Source organism: Puma concolor, chromosome E4 (genome assembly GCF_028749965.1).
Source record: "Puma concolor isolate L17-30 chromosome E4, mPumCon1.1.hap2, whole genome shotgun sequence".
NCBI lineage: Eukaryota > Metazoa > Chordata > Mammalia > Carnivora > Felidae > Puma > Puma concolor.
The window spans coordinates 57,812,221-57,834,448 of record NC_141683.1 but is presented as its reverse complement, the minus strand read 5'-3'; the positions used below and the strand labels follow the sequence as shown (position 1 = coordinate 57,834,448).

The 22,228-nt window shown below is 34.4% G+C and overlaps 1 protein-coding gene across 2 annotated transcripts in view; it reads right to left on the bottom strand.

The window, feature by feature from the left end:
- The window catches only part of KIFAP3 (kinesin associated protein 3), a 177,274-nt gene that overhangs the window by 140,824 nt on the left and 14,222 nt on the right, over positions 1-22,228 (bottom strand). For both annotated transcript variants that reach the window (XM_086693965.1, XM_025926270.2), the window contains 4 exons: positions 10,312-10,443; positions 7,145-7,299; positions 5,046-5,101; positions 4,358-4,499 (listed from right to left, as the gene is read on the bottom strand). In XM_086693965.1, coding sequence (XP_086550091.1) covers positions 4,358-4,499; positions 5,046-5,101; positions 7,145-7,299; positions 10,312-10,443 — 485 coding nt within the window. The remainder of the gene's footprint in view (positions 1-4,357; positions 4,500-5,045; positions 5,102-7,144; positions 7,300-10,311; positions 10,444-22,228) is intronic.

Sequence of the window (22,228 nt, the reverse complement as noted above, 5' to 3'; positions counted from 1 at the left end):
TGTCTGACTTTGGCTCACATGATCCCACGGTCCATGGGTTTGAGCCCCAGGTCGGGCTCTGTGCTGATAGCTCAGGGCCTGGAACCTGCTTCAGATTTTGTGTCTCCCTCTCTCTCCACCCCTCCCCCACTTGTGTTCTCTCTCTCTCTCTCTCTCTCTCTCTCTCTCTCTCTCTCTCAAAAATAAACATTAAAAAAAAAATTAAAGTAAAATAAAAAATCTCTATCCAATAATTAGTTACCGCTAAACTACCTGAGCTAGAAGCTTCAGTGGCTGCACAAAGATCACAGACTTTTCAGAATTCATCTAAGAAACTCATTAAACAAACAGCAAAAATAACAAGCTCGGGAGAGAGTACAATATTATCGTAACAACAATAAAAACTACAAGACATGCAAGAAAACAGGACGTGATGTCTCATATTCAGGAAACACAGCATTCAATAGAAATCGTCCATGAGGAAGCACAAATGTTGAACTTATATGACTAAATAAGCTATTGTAAATATATCCAGTGAATTAAAGGAAACCATATCGGGCCACCTGGGTGGCTCAGTCGGTTAAGCGTCCGACTTCGGCTCAGGTCACGATCTCGCGGTCCGTGAGTTCAAGCCCTGCATCGGGCTCTGTGCTGACTGCTCAGAGCCTGGAGCCTGTTTCAGATTCTGTGTCTCCCTCTCTCTCTGACCCTCCCCCGTTCATGCTCTGTCTCTCTCTGTCTCAAAAATAAATAAATGTTAAAAAAAAAATTTAAAGGAAACCATATCTAAAGATTTAAAGACAAGTATGGGAAGGTACGAGAATGATGCCTCACCAAATGATATCAATAAGGAGATACAAATGACAAAGTATGAACCAAATAGAAATTCTGGAGTTAACAAAGTACAATAGATATCTGAAATGAAAAATTCACTAGAAGGACTTCACAGCAGTCTGAAGGAATTGAAAGAAAAAATAATGAAAAGCAAGTAGAGCCTCAAAGACCTATGGGACATCACCAAACATATTAACATGGAATTCCCAAAAGGAAATGAGAGAAAAAGGAGATACTTGAATGTTTAACACAATAATGCCCCAAACTTCCAAAGTTTGATTGAAAAACATTAATCTGCAGATCCAAGGAGTTTCACAAACTCCAAGAAGACACACTAAAAGATGTAAACACCTAAATACATCATAGTCAAACTGGCAAAAGCCAAATGCAAAGAAAATGTTACAAGTAGCAAGAAGGCAGCTCAAGAGTTACACAGGATCCTTAATGAGATTAACATCCAATTTCGTATCAGAAACCATGGAGACATGAAGACAGTGGATAACATTGTAAAAGTGCTAAAATAAAAAGACTGCCAAACAAGAATTCAACATCTAGCAAAACTATGCACACAAACACCAAGGAGAAATGAAGTCATTCCTATTCCTAGGCAAACAAAAATTTAGAGAATTTGCTGATAGTAAACATTCCCTATAAGAAATACTAAAGGGAATCCTTCAAGCTTAAATGAAAAACTAGTAGAGAGGAATGTAAATCCACACAAAGAAATAAAGAGCACTGGTAAGGGTAATTATATAAATAAAATGACAGCGTAACATTATTTCTGATTGCAGTCTTTTCTTCTATTTAATTAAAAAATTCACACAGCAATAATTACTGTGCTGACAGGCAGGTAATGTGTAATGATGTAATTTGCATTACTATAATAGTACAAAGAAGTGGAGAGGGAATAGAGAGGTAAGTCAGAACACAGTTTTTGCATGCTGCTAAAATTAAATATTGGAACCCTACTATTAATTTGAACTAAATTATTTTAATAGAAGATAGTAACTGTAATCCTAGGGCAAACACTCAGAAAATAATTCAGGAAAACACAGTAAAAGAACAACAAAAGGATTAAAATGGTATACTAAAAAATATCCATTTTACATAAAAGAAGGCAGTAATAGAGGGTTAACGGAATAAAAATGATAAAAGATGCAGAAAACAAAGTGTTAGATGACAATCCCACTTTATGAGTAATTACATTAATGGTAAATAGACTAAGCTCTCTTATCAAAATGCAGAGATTGGCAGAATGGATTAAAAAAAGGGCGTGATCCAACTATATACTTTGTACAATACACACATTTTAGAGTCAAAGACACAAATAGAGTGGAAGTAAACAGATGGAAATGGATATGATAAAAAAAAAAAAGAGACAATAGACTGACAGAAACCATTTCCAAGTACATAAAAGAGAAAGAACATAAATGATATATATAAATTTACGTACTAAATTATATATAAATAGGACATGTACATTTATATATAAATATACGTATAGTCACATACACATACACACAAATACTTAAGACAGGAATACAAAATTCACAGGGTGGAAATTCCAAAAGTCTAGTGATAGATAGCAAATTCATTAGAAATCAGGCAAATGCAACTTAAAACAAAGAGAGCTTGTTTATTACCATAATGCAATGGCAAAAATTTTAAAGTTTGATGGCTTTCATATTCTGTTGATCTGGGGATAGAGCAGCACAACCATTTTGGAAGGCAGTTTGGCAATACCCTTTAAAACATTATCATCTGTATTTATGTATGACCTTTGTTTCTGTCCACATACCCTAAAGAACCCCATACTGTGTATATAGAAGATATGTACAAAGATGTTCACTGAAGCAATATTCCCTACTGAAAAATCTGGAAACAATCTAATGACTAATCAACAGAGGAATGGCTAAAACTTATAGAAAGCTTCATAAAAACAACATAGTTAAAAAATTAATTACATTATAATGTATCTATATGCATGTAATCTCAAAATATTACTGTATGGAGAAAAAATTACCAAGAAATAAGTACGATATTATTAATATAAAAATTCTTACAAAATAATACTCTATATTTTAATATAGGAAAAAATCCTATATATATATATGTAAAAGTATGAAAATGATCTAGAAGAATGAATGCACTCCAAACTCAGATAATAATGATCAAATTACTGGGGCGCCTGGGTGGCGCAGTCGGTTGGGCGTCCGACTTCAGCCAGGTCACGATCTCGCGGTCCGTGAGTTCGAGCCCTGCGTCGGACTCTGGGCTGACTGCTCAGAGCCTGGAGCCTGTTTTCGAATCTGTGTCTCCCTCTCTCTCTGCCCCTCCCCCGTTCATGCTCTGTCTCTCTCTGTCCCAAAAATAAATAAACGTTGAAAAAAAAAATTAAAAAAAAAATAATGATCAAATTACTAATATTCTAATTCTTTACGAAGAATATACTAATATATGAGTTGTATAATTTTGAAAATACTTAAAATGTACACATTGTCTACTTGGAATATTGGTAATGTTCTAGGACTTTCTGGACAGTTCTTTTGTATATACTTTCCAAGCTATCAAGTACTGGTGTGTACTGTACAGCCTCCATACAAAGAGTATGACGACAAACAAAAAGGTACTCTTCCTCATGTGATAGAAATCAGATAATAATGACATCTTCTATATTTTAATTTTGGTAAAAGTAAAGTCAGAAAACCACACATTTAAAATAATTCTAGGGGCGCCTGGCTGGCTCAGTTGGTTAAGCATCTGACTCCTGGTTTCTGCTCAGGTCGTGATCCCATGGTTTGTGAGATTGAGCCCTGCATTGAGCTCTGTACTGTCAGTGCAGAGCCTGCTTGGGATTCTCTCTCCTTCTCTCTCTGCCCCTACCCTCCTCGCACTCACTCTCTCAAAATTAATAAATAAACTTTATCTCTGTCTGTCCCTCCTTTGCTTGCATTCGCTCTCTCAAAACAAATAAACTTTAAATAAAATAAAATAAAATAAAATAAAATAAAATAAAATAAAATAAAATAAAATAAAATAAAATAATTCTATAGTGGTATTACTGAGAAAAAGGGTTTTAAGAGCATTATCTCTTTTTTTTTTAATTACCTAGCACATCTAATGAAAGGAGAGGATCAAAATTTAATCTAAGTGAAGGTACAGAGATTAATATATTTTTTGCTGTGCTACTGAAAAAAAACTAATATTGGAACCCTAATTTAGTGAAAGTATATACGTATGTGTGCAAATGACAAAAGTTGATATTGTATCCTAACTGAAAGAATAAAAATCTTCCAGAATAGAAGACACAGTACCATTAGTGCTTTATATTTGTTGTTTAAATTAAATGAATTTTTCAGATAATATTTAATGTTATGCTCTCAAAAATTAAATAATTTTCAGAAGAAAGATGGTAATAAAGGTCTAGGAAATAAATGCATTCCTAAGTTTGGTAAAATTTTAGCTTTGTCCTCTATTATAATAAGTTTCAAAAACATATTATGCAACAATTTTTCTATTTTTAATATTTATAGATATAAATCACCATTCAATAGTAGTTCTTCCAAGTTATCAGGATTTCGAGCAAGTTGCAAGATCAAAGCAGAACCCCGAACTTTATCAGGAATATCTTCATATAGTAACTCAATGTATTCATCCATGTCATTGATGTTAGCCACTTCATCAATCTGAAAGAAAGGAAGAGGAAGTCCTCCTAAAGAACAATGATGTCCCTCAAAGCTACTGCCAAGGAATGATACTGTGTGGTCAACATATTGCCCTTTTAATGACAGACAAGTTTTCAAAGGACTCATAGCAGCCAGGAGGAAATTAGACCTTTGGGTGTTAGGACTCCAATACAAAAGTAGTTACAAACCACATGAAAATAGGATGTACATAAACGCTAAACTTGGGTCTATTAATATAAAGCATCCTAAATGTAATGCAAAATAATTTGTGTCTACTATAATAGGTTAAACAGTATTTCAAAACACACTGGATATGTTTAAATATAAGAATATTTAAAACATTTCAAAACTTATCAAAATAAATTATACCTGAAAATATGCCACTAACTTTTGACTATAAAAAACACTCATTATCTACCTTTTCTAGGTGCTTCTAAGTTCAATAAACTTTCCACATCTACTTAATGTTAGTACATGAATCATTGATGGGAAAAGGCAACAACTTACAATCAATCAGTTCTCTATTAGATCAGAATTAGGTCTTACCTCCATTCCTTCAAAAGGAGGTGGATCTTTAGGCTTGCTCGATTTTTCTTTTTTTTCTGTAAAAAGATTTTTTATTTTTAAATGAGAAGAACTAGGTGTTTAGAGTTTCTGGGTAATTTTTATATTCTGTAGCTGAGTTTATAGCTAACCTGGGAATCTTACAACTGACTAGCTTATGAAATAGTCTTTTTCCAATAAATAAAAAATTTTTTAAATGTTCATCTATAATCTGTTATAATGAGATATCAAGGAGAGTAAATATGAATAAAATCTAGAAATAATCCCAAAGTTATGTTATGCAGCAATTTTAATCCCTCTAGGTTAACTTTTTGGGAGGTAAATAGCCAGACTTGCCAACAAGAAGCAAGAGTCCCCTCCTGATTCACATTTAAGGTGGGAATAGGGAAATCAATAAAGCAAAGATACATTAATGAGTTGAATATTAGAAAAAACAAAATGAAAAAAATCACTTACAGTAATGAATTACATAAATAAGTATTACTATTTTGTTTCAATCACTTCTGGGGGGCAATGTTTCTGGTTTTGAAATAGTGAATTCCAAGTAAAAAAAGTTAAAAAGAAAAATGGAAATTTTTTTAGTAAGTATGTATTTAACATGGTAACAGCACTTCTTACATCTCCAAACATTAGTATCTATACGAACAGACTGATTCAAATGGATTTATCCATGTATGTTGACATGAAAATTTCCTCATATTCATCTAATTTCTGGGGAAGAAGGTGAGATGACTGATCTACCTTGAAAACTTGCAAGGCTTTATTAAGATATTAATATAAATGCATTTGGAATTATATTAATTAGGCATTAGGAAAGATCAATTTTCACTATATTGTACTCAAACTAAGTACATACACACCTTACAAGAGTATGGGATTTACTTTGCTCACTTTGAACCTATTTAACTTATTGAAGAAGTTCTCTCTCATCATTTACAGGGATCTTAATAGGAATAGTCTATCAAGAAACATTTAATAAAAGTGTTTCTTGATAACATTTTCCTTATAACACTAATTATTAAGAATTAATAATTATACATTGAGTGCCAGTTATGTAGCCGGATACAAGTTCAAACTGCTTATTTTTGCTTTTAAATAAATACATTCACAATCACTTAATTCATTCAGAAATATATATTGATCATATAATATATGTTAGATAATATATTCAGGATTAACTAATAAAAGTGATATTAGAAAAAAGGCATTTTATTTGCTGTGGTTGGAGAGAAAAGACTGAGTAATTCAAAAAAAGTCAAAACAAATTTTCTCTCATTTTTTTCTACTCAATATAATCGAAACATAAGCATTTATAAAGTTTTTCAAAGGTACCATATTTTAGAACTCACCAATGATGAAAGAAAGATATGTAAACCTAATCAATACCATGAAGTGGAATAACTAACTATTCAATAATCTGAGATGACTTTCCATCAAAATGTGTTATTTCGTTTCATATTTGGTTTAGATTATTTGATGATATTTTCTAAAAATAATCAATTCCTTAGCTCTAATATTTTAATGACTTGGTTCCTTATGAAGAAATTGAAGGTAGAAGAATGGCAACAATGCAGACAATAAGGAATAAAAAAGTAATATTTTCTTAAGAAAGATTCATAAAACTTGTATCTTTAGGATAGTCTAAAGCATATGACATATTTTAACATTCAAATACTTAGTAATCTATTCAAATTATAAATTGTCAATAAGAAATTTAAAAAATATAAATCTGGTTGGGTTAGAGAAAATAGGGTTTTTTTGCCCCAAATTCTCTCCTTTTATTATTCTAGAATATGACAGACATTTGAGTTCGTTCCTTATTTCAGCACAAATGTACACATACAAACATACACACATGCCACAGTATGAAATAGAAACAGATCATTTTTTGTGGAAGCATCTAATACAGAGCCTGGCATGGAGAAAACTAATAGGTTTATTCTTTCATTCGTTTACTTATGCACAGCACTGGCAAAACAAAATAAAACAATAACAACAATAAAAAACACCACCAAATATCAAAAGCACAAACTATAGAAACAGCTCTGGTTATACATTAAAAAGTGAGGAATTCTACTTACCTTTTCCTGGCAATGAATCACGGCGATTCTGTAGATAGTACAACAGCTGTTCTACCTCATTTAGTTTTGAGGGATGGATAAGTTTACATTCTTCAACCACCTTCCGGGCCAGGGAAGTTATATCCGTGTTGGCATTGAGACTCTTAAGACGAATGCTGTGAGCACATCAGAAATTTTTCAACTCAGGTATTATAAAAGTAAGTGATAACTTAAACAATACTTCTTATAAATAGTTCACAAAGCACTGAAAGGTACCTGACATAGACTCTTTTAGTAAAATATAATAAAGTATTAGATACGATTAGGCTTAGAAAAATGCAAAGAAATGATTTCTTTGAACTGAACAAATGAGATAACAAAAAGAACATAAAATCTGTATCTGACTCTTCTAGGGAGGACAGCATATTCAGAAATCTTGTTTTAAAATAATCTTTCTAGGGGGCGCATGTGTGGCTCAGTTGGTTAAGCATCCGACTCGATTTTCTCTTAGGTCGTGATCTCACGGTTGGTGTGCCCTGGCAGTGCAGCACCTGGTTGGGATTCTCTCTCTCTCCCTCTCTCTGTGCCCTGCCTCACTCACTTTCTCTCTCTTTCTCAAAAGTAAACTTTAAACAAACAAATACATGTTAAAGAACTAAGAACTAAATCTTTTGCCTGAAATGTGGATATCTGAGGTTCTAAAAGCAAAGACTGATCTGCTAGCTTTTCTTTAGAAGTCAAATTAATAAGATCTCAAGGGGTGCCTGGGTGGCTCAGTCAAAGTTAAGCGTCTGACTTCAGCTCAGGTCATGATCTCAACACAGTTCATGTGTTCAAGCCCTACAATGGGCTCTGTGCTGACAGCTCGGAGCCTGGAGCTTGCTTCGGATTCTGTGTCTCCCTCTCTCTCCGCCTCTCCCCTGTTGATGCTCTGTCTCTCTCTCAAAAATAAGTAAGCATTGGGGCGCCTGGGTGGCTCAGTCGGTTGAGCGTCCGACTTCGGCTCAGGTCACGATCTCGCGGTCCGTGAGTTTGAGCCCCGCGTCGGGCTCTGGGCTGACAGCTTGGAGCTTGGAGCCTGTTTCGGATTCTGTGTCTCCCTCTCTCTCTGCCCCTCCCCCGTTCATGCTCTGTCTCCCTCTGTCTCAAAAATAAATAAACATTAAAAAAAATAATAAGTAAGCATTAAAAAAATTTTTTTTAAATCAATAAACATAAAAAAAGAGAGATTTTCACATGCTCCCAAAATGTATAAAACTCAGGCAGTAATCACAACACATTAATGGAAGAGAGAACGTGTAAGAGGACACATAAGTACGTATGTGTGAATATATGTATTTTTCTTCAATTTAGTGAATTATCCAAAGACTTAGTTCTTTTCATTTTTTTTTTGCTGTTTATTTATTTGAGGCAGGGGGAGGGTGTGGAGGGGTGGGCAGAGAGAGAAGGAGACACAGAATCCGAAGCAGGCTCAGGCTCCAAGCTGCCAGCACAGAGCCCCATGCGGGGTTCAAACCCACGAACCGCGAGATCATGACCTAAGCCAAAGTCAGACACTCAGCTGACTGAGACACCCAGGTGCCCCAAGGACTTAGTTATTTCAATGAATTGTATGTGTAATTTAGTTTCCTAACACAAGAAAAGAAGACAGATTAGGGATCTTACTAAGATACTAGGCAGCTTTTCTTTTCAGGGTGCTATACACCAAAGTTTCTCAATTACAGCGCTATTAAAATTTGAAGCCAAACCATTCTTTGACCTTGTGCATTTTAGGATGTTTAACAGCACCCTGGCCTCTATCCACTAGATTGTCAATAGGATCCCTCCAGTTACAACCCCCAAAACTGTTTCCAGGCATTACCAAATGTTCTCTGGGGGAAAAACATCACAACCAGTTGAGAACCACTGCTATATATTTAAAATACAGTGCTTTGGGAGCGCCTGTGTGGCTCAGTCAGTTGAGTGTCCAACTTTGGCTCAGGTCATGGTCTGGCAGTTCGTGAGTGCAAGCCCCATGTCGGGCTCTGTGCTAACAGCTCAGAGCCTGGAGCCTACTTTGGATTGTGAGTCTCCCTCTGCCCCTCCCCACTCACACTCTCTCAAAAAAAAAAAAATAAAAATAAAAAAAAAATTAAATACAGTACTTTTCAGGGTGCTATATCACCAAAACATACTAACACTCTTTTAAACTAGTTAAAATCTTCTTACTTAGCTCCCAAATCAACTTTTTTTTTTTTTTTTTTACGGAAGGAGAAGAAGATTGGGAGAGAACACTAGGCCATCTCCGACCTTCTCTATTTCCACAATACTATGAAAGGAGGGCAAGACAATCACAAGTACAACTATAGAATAATGAAAAAGGCCAGTTCCCAAGGGGCTCCTGAAAGTATTATAAAAGTAGGAAGGAAAGTGTAGGATGTCAAGAGATGTAATCCCAATTCACTGAGTCAGAAAATTGAGTCATTACATTACCAACATCTTTCACAGGGCTAGACTTTGAAGGGATGAATTCAAAGTACATGCCCCACTTGGGAATTCTGGAATGCATACTATCTTCTACAACTCCAGGGAAAAAAGAATAATACAGAGAGGATCCCCTAAAATAGAAATTTCTTAAATGAAGCTAAAAAGTCTCATATAAACCTCTTTTATTTCTGATTTCACAAGTTGTAGTAGTTTATACTCTATTTTTTTTTTAATTTTTTTTTCAACGTTTTTTATTTATTTTTGGGACAGAGAGAGACAGAGCATGAACGGGGGAGGGGCAGAGAGAGAGGGAGACACAGAATCGGAAACAGGCTCCAGGCTCTGAGCCATCAGCCCAGAGCCTGATGCGGGGCTCAAACTCCCGGACCGCGAGATCGTGACCTGGCTGAAGTCCGACGTTTAACCGACTGCGCCACCCAGGCGCCCCGTTTATACTCTATTATATGCATTCACTAAATGGGATAAATTAGAAATGATATTTTTCAGCAACTTTCCACTATGCTTAGGTAAACATGATCTTCTCTGGAATAAATATACTCTGTATTTATAGTTTACTATGGTCTCTGCTTCACTAAGATGAAGTATGCCTAGAAGAAGGCAGAACCATTTGTAATCTATGCTGATTTAAATAACGTCAGATTTCTACACAGTTTATATAAAATTCACCAGTTTCAAACTATGCACCAATGAAGAAAACTTACATCTTTTGGCATTCCTTTCGTTCTCCCAACATGGGATCACCCATCTCTCCAAGAATAGTAGCTTCCACTTCATATTGAACAATGAGTGCTTTTTCTGATGGATGTACATCAATATTTCCTCCTTTAACTTTCCTATAATATAAAATAAAAACAGACATAGGTAGATTAAAAACTCACAAAATGTCCATGCTTTTTATCTAGTTTTTAGTTCTAAAGGCATGTGGGTCGGATTAACATACACATTTAAATTAGATTTACTTTTGACTTAGACCAAACAATAACTCTTTTTCTCCAACTCTGTAAACTCTGTACTATACATATTTCTTGATCTTGCAGAAAGTACCTTAATAAATAGCTATACCTGGGAAAAAATACATTTACACAAAGAATCATGCTTATATAAAATTTGCAAGTGAATAAAACAAGATGTTTTGGAGAGAAGAACCTCAAACAAAAATCAGTAATTCAAAAATAAAGATAGCTGCTCTAAAATGTGTATTAAAAAAAAAAAAACAACTGCCTAACAATTAGCCCATTAACTGGCTCACAGAATGACACAAAATTATCTAAATCACAATATTTATTATCTATCACTTTACATAAATATATACACCGCAGCATTAGTACCTAATCCTCAAAACACACTCAAATTACAAAACAAAAAAACATTAAGAGGTTATGTTTTACAGTCCTGCATCTTCAAATTATAATGTCATTAGTAGTTTCCATAGAATGTTTCTATATACCTCATCCCCCAAGCTTCTAAAGTTATACAATGAATCTCTAGTTATAGTAAACCAATGACAAATTAATCACTACTTGTCACTTGGCCACATTAGAAGGTGATAAAACAAGTGATATTAGAAGAGATTAAGCAATGAGAACAAGAAAAATTTCTCACTATAGTCAAAGTTGGCTAGTAGGATATTTTAGCCTGACAAGAAGGAACAGAAATATGCAATATCTTAAATTAAAATTCCAATGATTAGACACTCAATGCTCTTTCTTTAGTTAGAAATTAATGCCCTATTATGCATATTCTCAATGTAAGTTTTAAAATGATCTTTTCATCAGAATTATTTATGAAATATGGAATCTGTACTGGGACCATGACTAAAAGTCAAGTATAGAGATAGGGTAGGAAATCAAATACAATGTTGGAGTCTAGGTAGGTCAGCAACTACACTGACAGTAAGATGTACAGAACAAAGCTTGTGAGGGATTAAAGCAGCTAGAAACCAGGCAGGCCGGTAAAAATAATTAGGACATTAGATACACACACATATATTAAACAGGATGGCATAGACTCCAAAAGGCAGGATAAATGGGTACAAGCTGAGGCTAGCAATCAAAAACTAAAGGAATCACAGGAATCAAAAGAACTAAGAAGAAATAAAAAAAAAAAATGAAAGAAAGAAAAAAGAAAAAAAAGTTGTACTATAGCAATCACTACAGAAAGCATCTTAATTATAGAACAAACTAGTTCCGTGCTTCCTCTTAAGATGGAGAGCAATCCCAGTTGTGAATTTCCTATACAGAAGGGGGTAACCACTGTATCCAATTCAATGAAGACAATTATAAGGATAAAACACAAGTGCAATCTTAAGAGTAGTCTCCTACCACCACTTAAACAGCCGGTCGTCTCTAGGTAAAGAAAAGCGTAATTGTCTTCTGGTCTGATATCATGCATTTCTCAAAGAAATCAAATTAATCAAAGAATCTCACCACTCCGTTCTTGTTTTTGTTTTTGTTTGCTTTTTTGTGTGCGTGTGTTTTTAAAAAGTATGTTCATTAAACTTTTTAATAGCTTCTTTATCACTAAAGCAAGTTATGTTTTTATAGGAAAAGTAGAACACAGAAATTGCAAAGAAAAAAATAAACTCAAAAACCTGGAAGAAACCAATTGTTACAATTTTAGCACATATACATTCAGGTATTTTTTTAATTCATGTATAAATAATAGAGTGGCAGCTCTAGAAGTTCTTTATAGGAGAGGCTTAATTAAGGGTAGCAATTTGGTAGGGTTGAAACTACACTGAATAGCACTTTACATAAGGGTAATACAAGTTATTAATTGCTTATATAACCTGGGGGCTGATGGAAATTATGGATAAACCCCTTGCTTGTTCTCCTTGGAATTGTGGCTGAATATATAAGATACGTATATTAAAACTAAGCCCTCATTATACTGTTTAGTAACACATTTAAAACTTACTATGGGTACCTGGGTGGCTCAGTTGGGTAAGCATCTGACTCTGGATTTGGGCTCAGGTCCTGATCTCACAGTTCATAAGACTGAGCCCCACCTCAGGCTCTGCAATGACAGCGTGGAATCTGCTTGGGATTCTGTCTCTGTCTTCCTCTCTGCCCCTCCCCCACTCTAATGCATGCATTCGCACTCCGTCAAAATAAATATTAAAAAAAGAAAAAAACCTGTACAAAGAATAAAGTCACCAAGAAAAAAAGAGAGGACTCAAATAAAGTCATAAACAAAAGAACAAACATTTACAACTGATCACACAGAAATACAAAGGATCACAAGAAACTTAGCAATTAATTATACACCAACAAATGTAACAACATAGAAGAAATGGGTAAAATCCTAAAAACCATACAATCTGCAAAGATCAAATCATAAAAAAACAGAAAATATGAACAGACCAATTACTAGTAAGCCACTGAATCAGTAATCAAAAATGTCCCAATAAACAAAAGTCTACACTCAACTGCTTCACTGGTTAATGCTACCAAATATTCAAAGAATTAATGACAATCATTCTCAAACTCTTCCAAAAAACAGAACAGGAGGGAATACTTACAAACTCATTTTATGAGGTCAGCATTACCTTTACACCAAAACCAGACAAGAACACCAAAAAAAAAAAAAAAAATTACAGGCTAATACCCAAAAGGAACACAGATGCAAAAATCTTCACAAAATACTAGCAAACCAACTCAAGTTTACATTAAAAGCATCACACATCATGATCAAGTGGGATTTATTTGAGGGATGCAAGGATGGTTCAATAAATGGAAATCAATCAATACACTACATTAACAAAATGAAGTATAAAAGTCATACGATTATCTCAACAGATGCATAAAACATTTGACAATGTTCAATATCCATTTATGATAAAAACTGCCAACAAAATGAATATACAGGGAATGTACCACAACACAATAAAGGCCATATATAATAAATACACAGCTAACATCATACTTGACAGTGAAAAACTAAAAGCTTTTCCTCAAAGACCAGGAACAAGGCAAGGATGCCCACTCTTACCACTTCTATTCAACACAGTATTAGAAGCCCTAGCCAGAGTAATTTGTCAAGAAAAAGAAATAACAGGCATCCAAATCAGAAAGCAAGAAGTAAAACTGCCACTATTTGTGGATGACATGATATTATTATAGAGAAAACTCTAAAGACCCCACACACAAAAAAATTGGAGCTAATAAACTGAAGAAAGTTGCAGGTTAAAAAAAAACCAACATTAAAAATCAGTTGCATTTCCATACACTAATAATGAACTATCTTAAGAGAAATTAAGAAAATATTCCCATTTACAATTACATCAAAAAGAATAAAATATCTAGAAATAAATTTAACCAAGAAGGTCTTTAACCAAGACCTATACCCTGAAAACTATAAGATATTGATGAAAGAAAGTGAACACAAATAAATGAAAAGATAGTCCAAGTTTATAGACTGAAAGAATTAATACCGATAAAATGTCCATATCACCCAAAGCAATCTACAAATTCAAGGCAACCCCTATCAAAATCCCAATGGCCTTTTTTCACAGAAATTGAACAAACAATCCTAAAATTTGTATGGAGCCACAAAAGACCCTGAATAGTCAGAGCAATCTTGAGAAAGAAGAACAAAGCTAGAGGCCTCACATTTCCTGGTTTCAAAATATATTACAAAGTTACAGTAATCAAAACGGTATGGTATTTGCATAAAAAAAGATACATATATCAACAGAATACATAGCCCAGAAATAAACTGACACATATATGGCCAATTAATTCACAACAAAGGAGCCAAGAATACACAATAGGGAAGGACAGTCTCTTCAATAAATGGCATTTAGAAAACTGGACAGCTACATGAAAAAGAATGAAACTGGACCATTATCTTACACTATATACAAAAATTAATTCAAAATGGATTAAGAGCTGAACATAAGACCTAAAACTATAAAACTCCTAGAAGAAAATAAGGACAGTAAGCTTCTCACCATAGATCTTGGCAAGTTTTTTCTGACACCAGAAGCAAAGGCAGTAAAAACAAAAATAAATAAGTGGGCCTAAGTCGAACTAAATATCTTCTTCCCAGCAAAAGAAAAAAAAATAAAAATACAACTTATTAAGTGGGAGAATATATTTGCAATAATATGTCTGAGAATGGGTTAATACCTAAAATATACAAAGACATCACAGAGCTCAATAGAAAAAAAGAAAAAGAAAAAAAGAAAGAAAAAGGAAAAAATACCAATCTGGTTAAAAAATCAGCAGAGGATGTGAATAGGCATTTTTTTCTAAGAAGACATACAGATGGCCAACAGGTACATGAAAAGATGCTCAATATCTCTACTCATAAATGAAATGCAAATCAAAACCACAATAAGGTATCACCTCATACCTGTTAAAATGGCTATTATCAAAAAGACAAGAAATAGACAGTGTTGGCAAGAATGTGGAGAAAAGGGAACCCTACTACACTGTTGATGGGAATGTAAATTAATGCAGCCACTATGGAAAATCGTATAGAGGTTTTTCAAAAAACTGAACACAGACCTACCATATGATCCAGCAAACCCATTTCTGAGTGTTTATCCAAAGGAACTAATTCTAAGAGATATATAGTACACACCCCCATGTTCACTGCAGTATTATTTATAACAGCCAATACAAAGAAGCAACCCAAGTGTCCATCATAAAGAAAATGTGGCGTATGTACGTGTATATGTGTAAAATCTTGCCATTTGTGACAACATGGATAGACCTTGAGAGCATTATGCTATACGAAATAAGTCAGAGAGAGAGAGACAAATTCTTTATGATCTCATTTGTACGTGGAATCTAAGAACAAAACAAACCCAAACTCACAGATACACAGAACATATTGGTAGTTGCCAAAGGCAGGGGGTGGCAGCTGGGAAAACAGGTGAGGGTGGTCAAAGGCACAAATTTCCAGTGATAAAATAAATAAGTCCTGGGCACCTGGGTGACTCAGTCAGTTAAGCATCCAACTACTGATTTTAGCTCAGGTCATGATCTCATCACATCATGCTAAGCATGGAGCCTGCTTAAGATTCTCTTTCTCAGGGGCGCCTGGGTGGCTCAGTCGGTTAAGCGTATGACTTCAGCTCAGGTCACGATCTCGCGGTCTGTGAGCTCTGGGCTAAGGGCTCGGAGCCTGGAGCCTGCTTCCGGTTCTGTGTCTCCCTCTCTCTCTGCCCCTCTCCCGTTCATGCTCTGTCTCTCTCTGTCTCAAAAATAAATAAACGTTAAAAAAAAAAAAAAAAAAGACTCTCTTTCTCTCCTCCTCTGCCCTTCTCCCCCATTTCTGAACTCTCTCTAAGATAAGATAAGGCCCGGGGATATAACGTACAGCATGGTGACAACAGTTAATAACAAGGTATTGTACACTTGAAAATTGCTAATAGACTAAATCTTAAAAGTTCTCATCACAAGGAAAAAAAAACATTATTACTACGTGGTAATGGGTGTTAACTAGACTTATTGTGGTGATCATTTCACAAGTATATCGTGATATACACCTGAAACTAATATAATGTTATGTCTATTACAGCTCAATAAAAGATTTCAAATCAATAACTTGATTTTACACCTTAAGGAACCAGAAAAAGAATAAACTAAACCACATGCTTGTAGAAGGTAGGAAATCATAAAGACAGAGAGATTAAACGAATACAGAATACATATGCAAAATAAAAAAAAATCAAAAGTTGCTTCTTTGAAAAATTCACAAAATTGGCAAACCTTTAGTTAAGAAAAAAGAGAGAAGAGTGAAATTACTACAGTTGGAAATTAAAATGGGATACTATTGACCTTACAGAGATAAAAAGAATACTATAAACTATTGTAAGCCAACAAATTAGATAATCTAGATGAAATGGACAAATTCCTAGAAATAAACAAACAACATAAAGTCAAAAGAAAGAGAAATTCTGAATAGACCTATATAGTAAATAAAGAAATTCAATCAGTCATCAAAAACTTCCAAACATAGAGAAGTCCAGGATCAGATGACTTCACTGGTGATTTCTACCACAGATCCAAAGAAAAATTAACACCAATCCTTCTTAAATGCCTCTGAAAAACAGACGTCATTCTATGAGGTCAGCATTACTCTGTTACCAAAGTGAGACAAACACACCACAAAAATAGAATATCTCTTATAAATATCTTATATAAAGAGATGGAAATCAATATCCTTCATGAATAGAGATGCAAAAGTCCTCAAAATACTAACAAACACTATGCAGCAGCATATTAAAAGATTACAAGCCAAGACCAAGTAGGTTCTATTCTAGGAATGCAAAGAAGTTATACATATGAAAAACAATATAATACACCACATTAATAAGATGAAGGAAAAATGTACATGATTATTCCAATTGATGCAGAAAAAGCATTTGACAAAATCTAACACCCTTTCAAATAAAAGCATTCAATAAATTAGGAATACAAGAAAAGGGCATATATGAAAAACCTACAGCTAATAATATACTCAATAGTAAAAGAATAAAAGGTTTCCTTTAAGAATAGGAATAAGTATGCCTACTTTCATCCACTTTTTTTTTTAAGTTTATTTATTTATTTTGAGAGTGAAAGAGAGCATAAGCAGTGAAGGGGCACAGAGAGAGGGACAGAGAATCCCAAGCAGGCTCTGTACATGGGGCTTGATCTCACGAACTGGGAGATCATGACCTGAGCCAAAATCAAGAGTCCGACACTCAACTGATTGAACCACCCAGCGGCCCTGCTGTCATCCATTTCTATTCAACATACTACTGGAAGTTCAAGCCAGAGCACTGACATATAGAAAAGAAATAAAAGCATCCATACTGGAAAAGAAGTAATACTATATCTGTAGATGACATGAGCTCATATGTTGAGAACTGCTAATCACAGTACACTCGGCAAATTTGCAGATCACACTACAAACACACAAAAAAAAATCAGTTGCATTTCTATATACTAGAAATGAAAATGCCAAAAAGGAAGTTAAAAAAACAATTCCACTTACAATCAAAAGGAATAAAATACTAACAAATTTAAGCAGAGAGGTGTAGCACTTAGTGAAACTACAAAACGTTGCTGAAAGAAATTAATAAGAATTAAATGGACAGATATCCCTTGTTCACAGATTGATAACTTAATAGTGTTAAGATGGCAATACTTCCCAAAGTGATCTACAGATTTAATACAATCCCTATCAAAATCCCAAAAGCCTCTTTTAGGGATCCTAAAATTCATATGGAAACACAAGGGACCCTGAGTAGCCAAAACAATCCCAAAAAAGAACAAAGGTGTAAGACATACTTTCCAATTTCAAAATACACTACGAAGCTACAATAATCAAAACAGTGAAGTAGTAGCATAAAAACATACAGATCAATGGAGGAGAATGGAGTCCGGAAATAAACGCCTACATCTACCATAAATGGATTTTCAACAAAGGCAGCAAGACCTTTCACTGGGGAACGAATGATCTCTTTAACGAATGGTGCCAGGACAACTGGATATCCACACGTAAAAGAATGAAATTGGACCCTTACTTTATATCACACTTTTAACTCAAGATGCAATGAAAACAAATTTGAGAGCTGAAACTACAAAACCCTTAGAAAACATAGAGGCAAATATTCATGACTTTGGATTTGGCAATGTCTTTTTAAAATTAATTTTTAAATTTTAATTCCAGTATAGCTAACAGTGTTATATTAGTTTCAGGTGTATGATATAGTGATTCAATAATTCTATACATTACTCAGCACTCTTCTATAAGTATACTCTTTAATTCCCATTACCTATTTCACCTACCTCCCCTCTGGTAGCCATCAGTTTGTTCTCTATGTTTAAGTGTTTTTCTCAATTTGTTTCTTTTCCTTTGTCATTTGTTTCTTAAATTCCACATATGAGAGAAATCATATTGTATTTGTCTTTCTCTGACTGACTTATTTCACTTAGGATTATATTCTCTAGATCCATTAGTGATGTTGCAAATGGCAAGATTTTATTCTTTATGGTGGAATATTTTATTATAGATATACCTATATAATAATATTCTATATACATACACACACATATGCAATATATCTAAATACATATACCACCTCTCCTTTATTCATTCATCTGTCAGTGGACACTGGGGCTGCTTCTATAATTTGGCTATTATAAATAATGTCGTGATAAACATAGGGTGCATCTATCTCTTTGAATTAGTGTTTTTGTATTTTTTGGATAAACACCTAATAGTGCAATTACTGGATCTTAGGGTAGTTCTATTCCTAACTTTTTGAGGGACCTCATACTGTCTTCCACAGTGGCTAAACCAGTTTGCATTCCCAACAAAAGTGCACAAGGGTTGCTTTTTTTCCACATCCTCACCAACACCTGTTGTTTCCTGTGATTTTGATTTCAGCCATTCTAAAAGGTGTGAGATGATATCTTATTGTGGTTTTGATTTGCATTTCCCTGATGATGAGTGATGAGCATCTTTTCATGTGTCTGTTGCCCATTTGTATATCTTCTTTGGAGAAATGTCTGTTCATGTCTTCTTTATATATTTTGGATACTAACCCTTTATCGGATATGTTGTTTGTAATTATGTTCTGCCATTCAGTAGGTTGTCTTTAAGCTTTGTTGATTGTTTGCTTTGCTATGCTTTTTATTTTGCTACATGCAAAAGAATGAAACTGGACCACTCTCTGACACCATACACAAATGTAAATTCAAAATGGACTAAGGACTTAAATGTGAGATATGAAACCATAAAAATCCTAGAGTTAATTACGTGGTATAAAGGGTCCAATTTCATTCTTTTATGTGTAGATATCCAGTAATTTCTCTGACATCAGCCTTAGCAACATCTTTCTAGATGTCTCCTGAGGCAAGGGAAAGAAAGAAAAAATAAACTATTAGGCAATGGTTTCCAAAATAATGGTAGCAAAAGCAAGTAAAGAAAAAATTAAACTGGACTCCATCAAAATTAAAAACTTTTGCATAAGGAAGGACACTATGATGATAATGCAAAAACAATCACAGAGTGGGGCAAAATATTTGTAAATCATTTATCTGGTAAGAGTCTAGTATCTAGAATGTATAAAGAACTCATTTCCCCAAAGAAGATAAAGGCCAAGAAGCATATGAAAAGATACTCGATGTCACTAGTAACTAAGGAAATGCAAATAAAACCACAGAGAGTACTTTGCATCCACTGAATGGCCAGAATGTAAATAAATAAATAAATAAATAAATAAATAAATAAATAAATAAATAACAACTGTTGGTGATGTCGAAAATTGGAACTCTCATACACTGCTGATGGGAATGTAAATGGTGCAGCCACTCTGAAAAAGTTTGGTGGTTCTTCAATAAGTTAAACACACAATTAGTACATGACCCAGAAACAACTGGGTACATACCAGAGAGTGAAAAAAGGTATTCAAAGTAAAACTAGTACAGGAATGTTGAAAGCAGTTTTACTCACAGTAGCCAATAGATGGAAACAATCTAAATGTCTATCAATAGATGAATGAATAATCTACATGTGCTATATCCACACAATGAACTACCATTCAGCTATTAAATGGAATGAATTGCTGCTGAATGCTAAAATGTAGATGAATGTTGAAAACATACTGTATAAAAAAAGGGCTTTAGGGACACCTGGGTGGCTCAGTCGGTTGGGCGTCTGACTTCGGCTCAGGTCATGATCTCACAGTTCGTGAGTTCAAGCCCCATGTTGGGCTCCATGCTGACGGCTCAGAGCCTGGAGCCTGCTCCAGATTCTGTGTTTCTCTCTCTCTGCCCCCTCCCTGCTCATGCTCTGTCTCCCTCTCTCAGAAATAAACATTAAAAAAAAAAAAAAAAAGAGCTTTACATGAAGGCCATCCACTGATTTTGCTTATGTACTTATAGCACTCACCATAAATACAATAGTTACTTCTGATTATATATTAATTAAAGTCTGTATTCCTCACTACGTTATAGGCACATAAAGGCAGAGAAAGTATATGTCATTCATCCAATACTTTTTATCACTTGACTAAGTGACTTTTACATGGTAGAATTTCAAATAACTATTGAAGGAATGAATAAATGTCATTTACTCTTAAAATCCTTCAATGGTTCTCCACTGCTTTTACAAGTCTCAACTCTTTACTATGGTTTATAAGTCCAGTATGATTTGGCCCATTTTTCTTTGTAACCTCATTTTTACTTCATTTAATAACTATTTAGTGAGTACTTATGATCCAGGAATTGTGCTGTGTGCTGAGGATACAATGAGAAGTAAGATATATAGTTCCTTAGCCTTCTGAAGCTTACAGACCAGCAGGAAAGACAAACAATAATAATATGGTAATAAGAGTAAGTAAAGACAAGGTATTAGGTATCATGAGAACCTAGCAGGTATATCTGACCTGGATTGTGGACTGTGGGATGAAAAAAGGGCAGCTCAGGAAAGGCTTTCTGGAAAAAGTGACATTTAAGCAAAAACAGGAAAAATAAGAGCGAGCTGGGTAAAGAATGGGGCAAGTTCCAGACAACAGGAAGGGCACTTGGAACCTTACACCAAAACACAGGAATCTAAAAGAAGTTATTTCTGTAAGGCTCAAGTATGAAATTACTGGGGGTGGGAGGGAGGCAGAGAGAGAGCTGAAAAGGTAGGTGCTCTAACTCTAAAAGCAATGGACGGGTGCTTGGCTTGCTCAGTGGGAAGAGCACATGACTCTTGATCTCAGTGTCATGAGTTCGAGGCCCACGTTGAGAACAGAGATTATTTAAATAAACTTTCAAAAAAGTAAAAAGCAATGGAAAGCCATCAGAGGGTTTTAAGAGGAAGCAAAAAAATCACAAATAATTGTCTATTTTTGTGTATATCTGATTGAGGACATAAAATTTGTCTATTTAATCATTTCTCCACTGACCAGAACTATGCTAGGCATATACCAGGTATTTTGTAAGTCTTCATTAAGTTTTACTGAATCAAAACAAAAAATCAAACTGTATTTGATTCTATAATCTACTACACATTTAAAGAAAGACTAGAAATTCCTCATGAAACCATGGAAATTGACTAATTAAAATTAGACTGAATCAACGAGAATGAAACTATGTTGCTGTACTGTTAGAAACAAAATGTGAAGGTAAAAATATTACAAAAGGAATACATAAATGTAATCATTATCAAAGAACCAATAATTAAAATGGAAGGTTCTGCCAGACATCATAAACCATCAGGCCTGTATGATTGTACGTCAGCTGCATATTTCTAATCTGAATGCAGGCAACGCCACCTTTTAATTTACGTATATTGTCAAAATTAGGCGGAACTGAAAAGTGTATACTTCAACCTTTGCAACTTCTAATCTTATTTTACTTCAATGACTTTTACTACAAGTCATTATAGTGACTTGTTTGGTTTTATTTTTTGAACTTTAGATAACACGGCTTTTAAAAGAATAGATTGGGAATTATGCCTAAGGGTCCATACAGGTACAAGAATCTAATAAAAACTATATTTTGGCACAGTGTATTACACGAAAACAAACTGCTGGTATAATAGTAGCTCTTCACCTAGAACAATCTTGAATCTGAAGTTGAAAGAGAAAGAATTTACTATGTTCTTCTGTCACGAAATTTTCAGTCA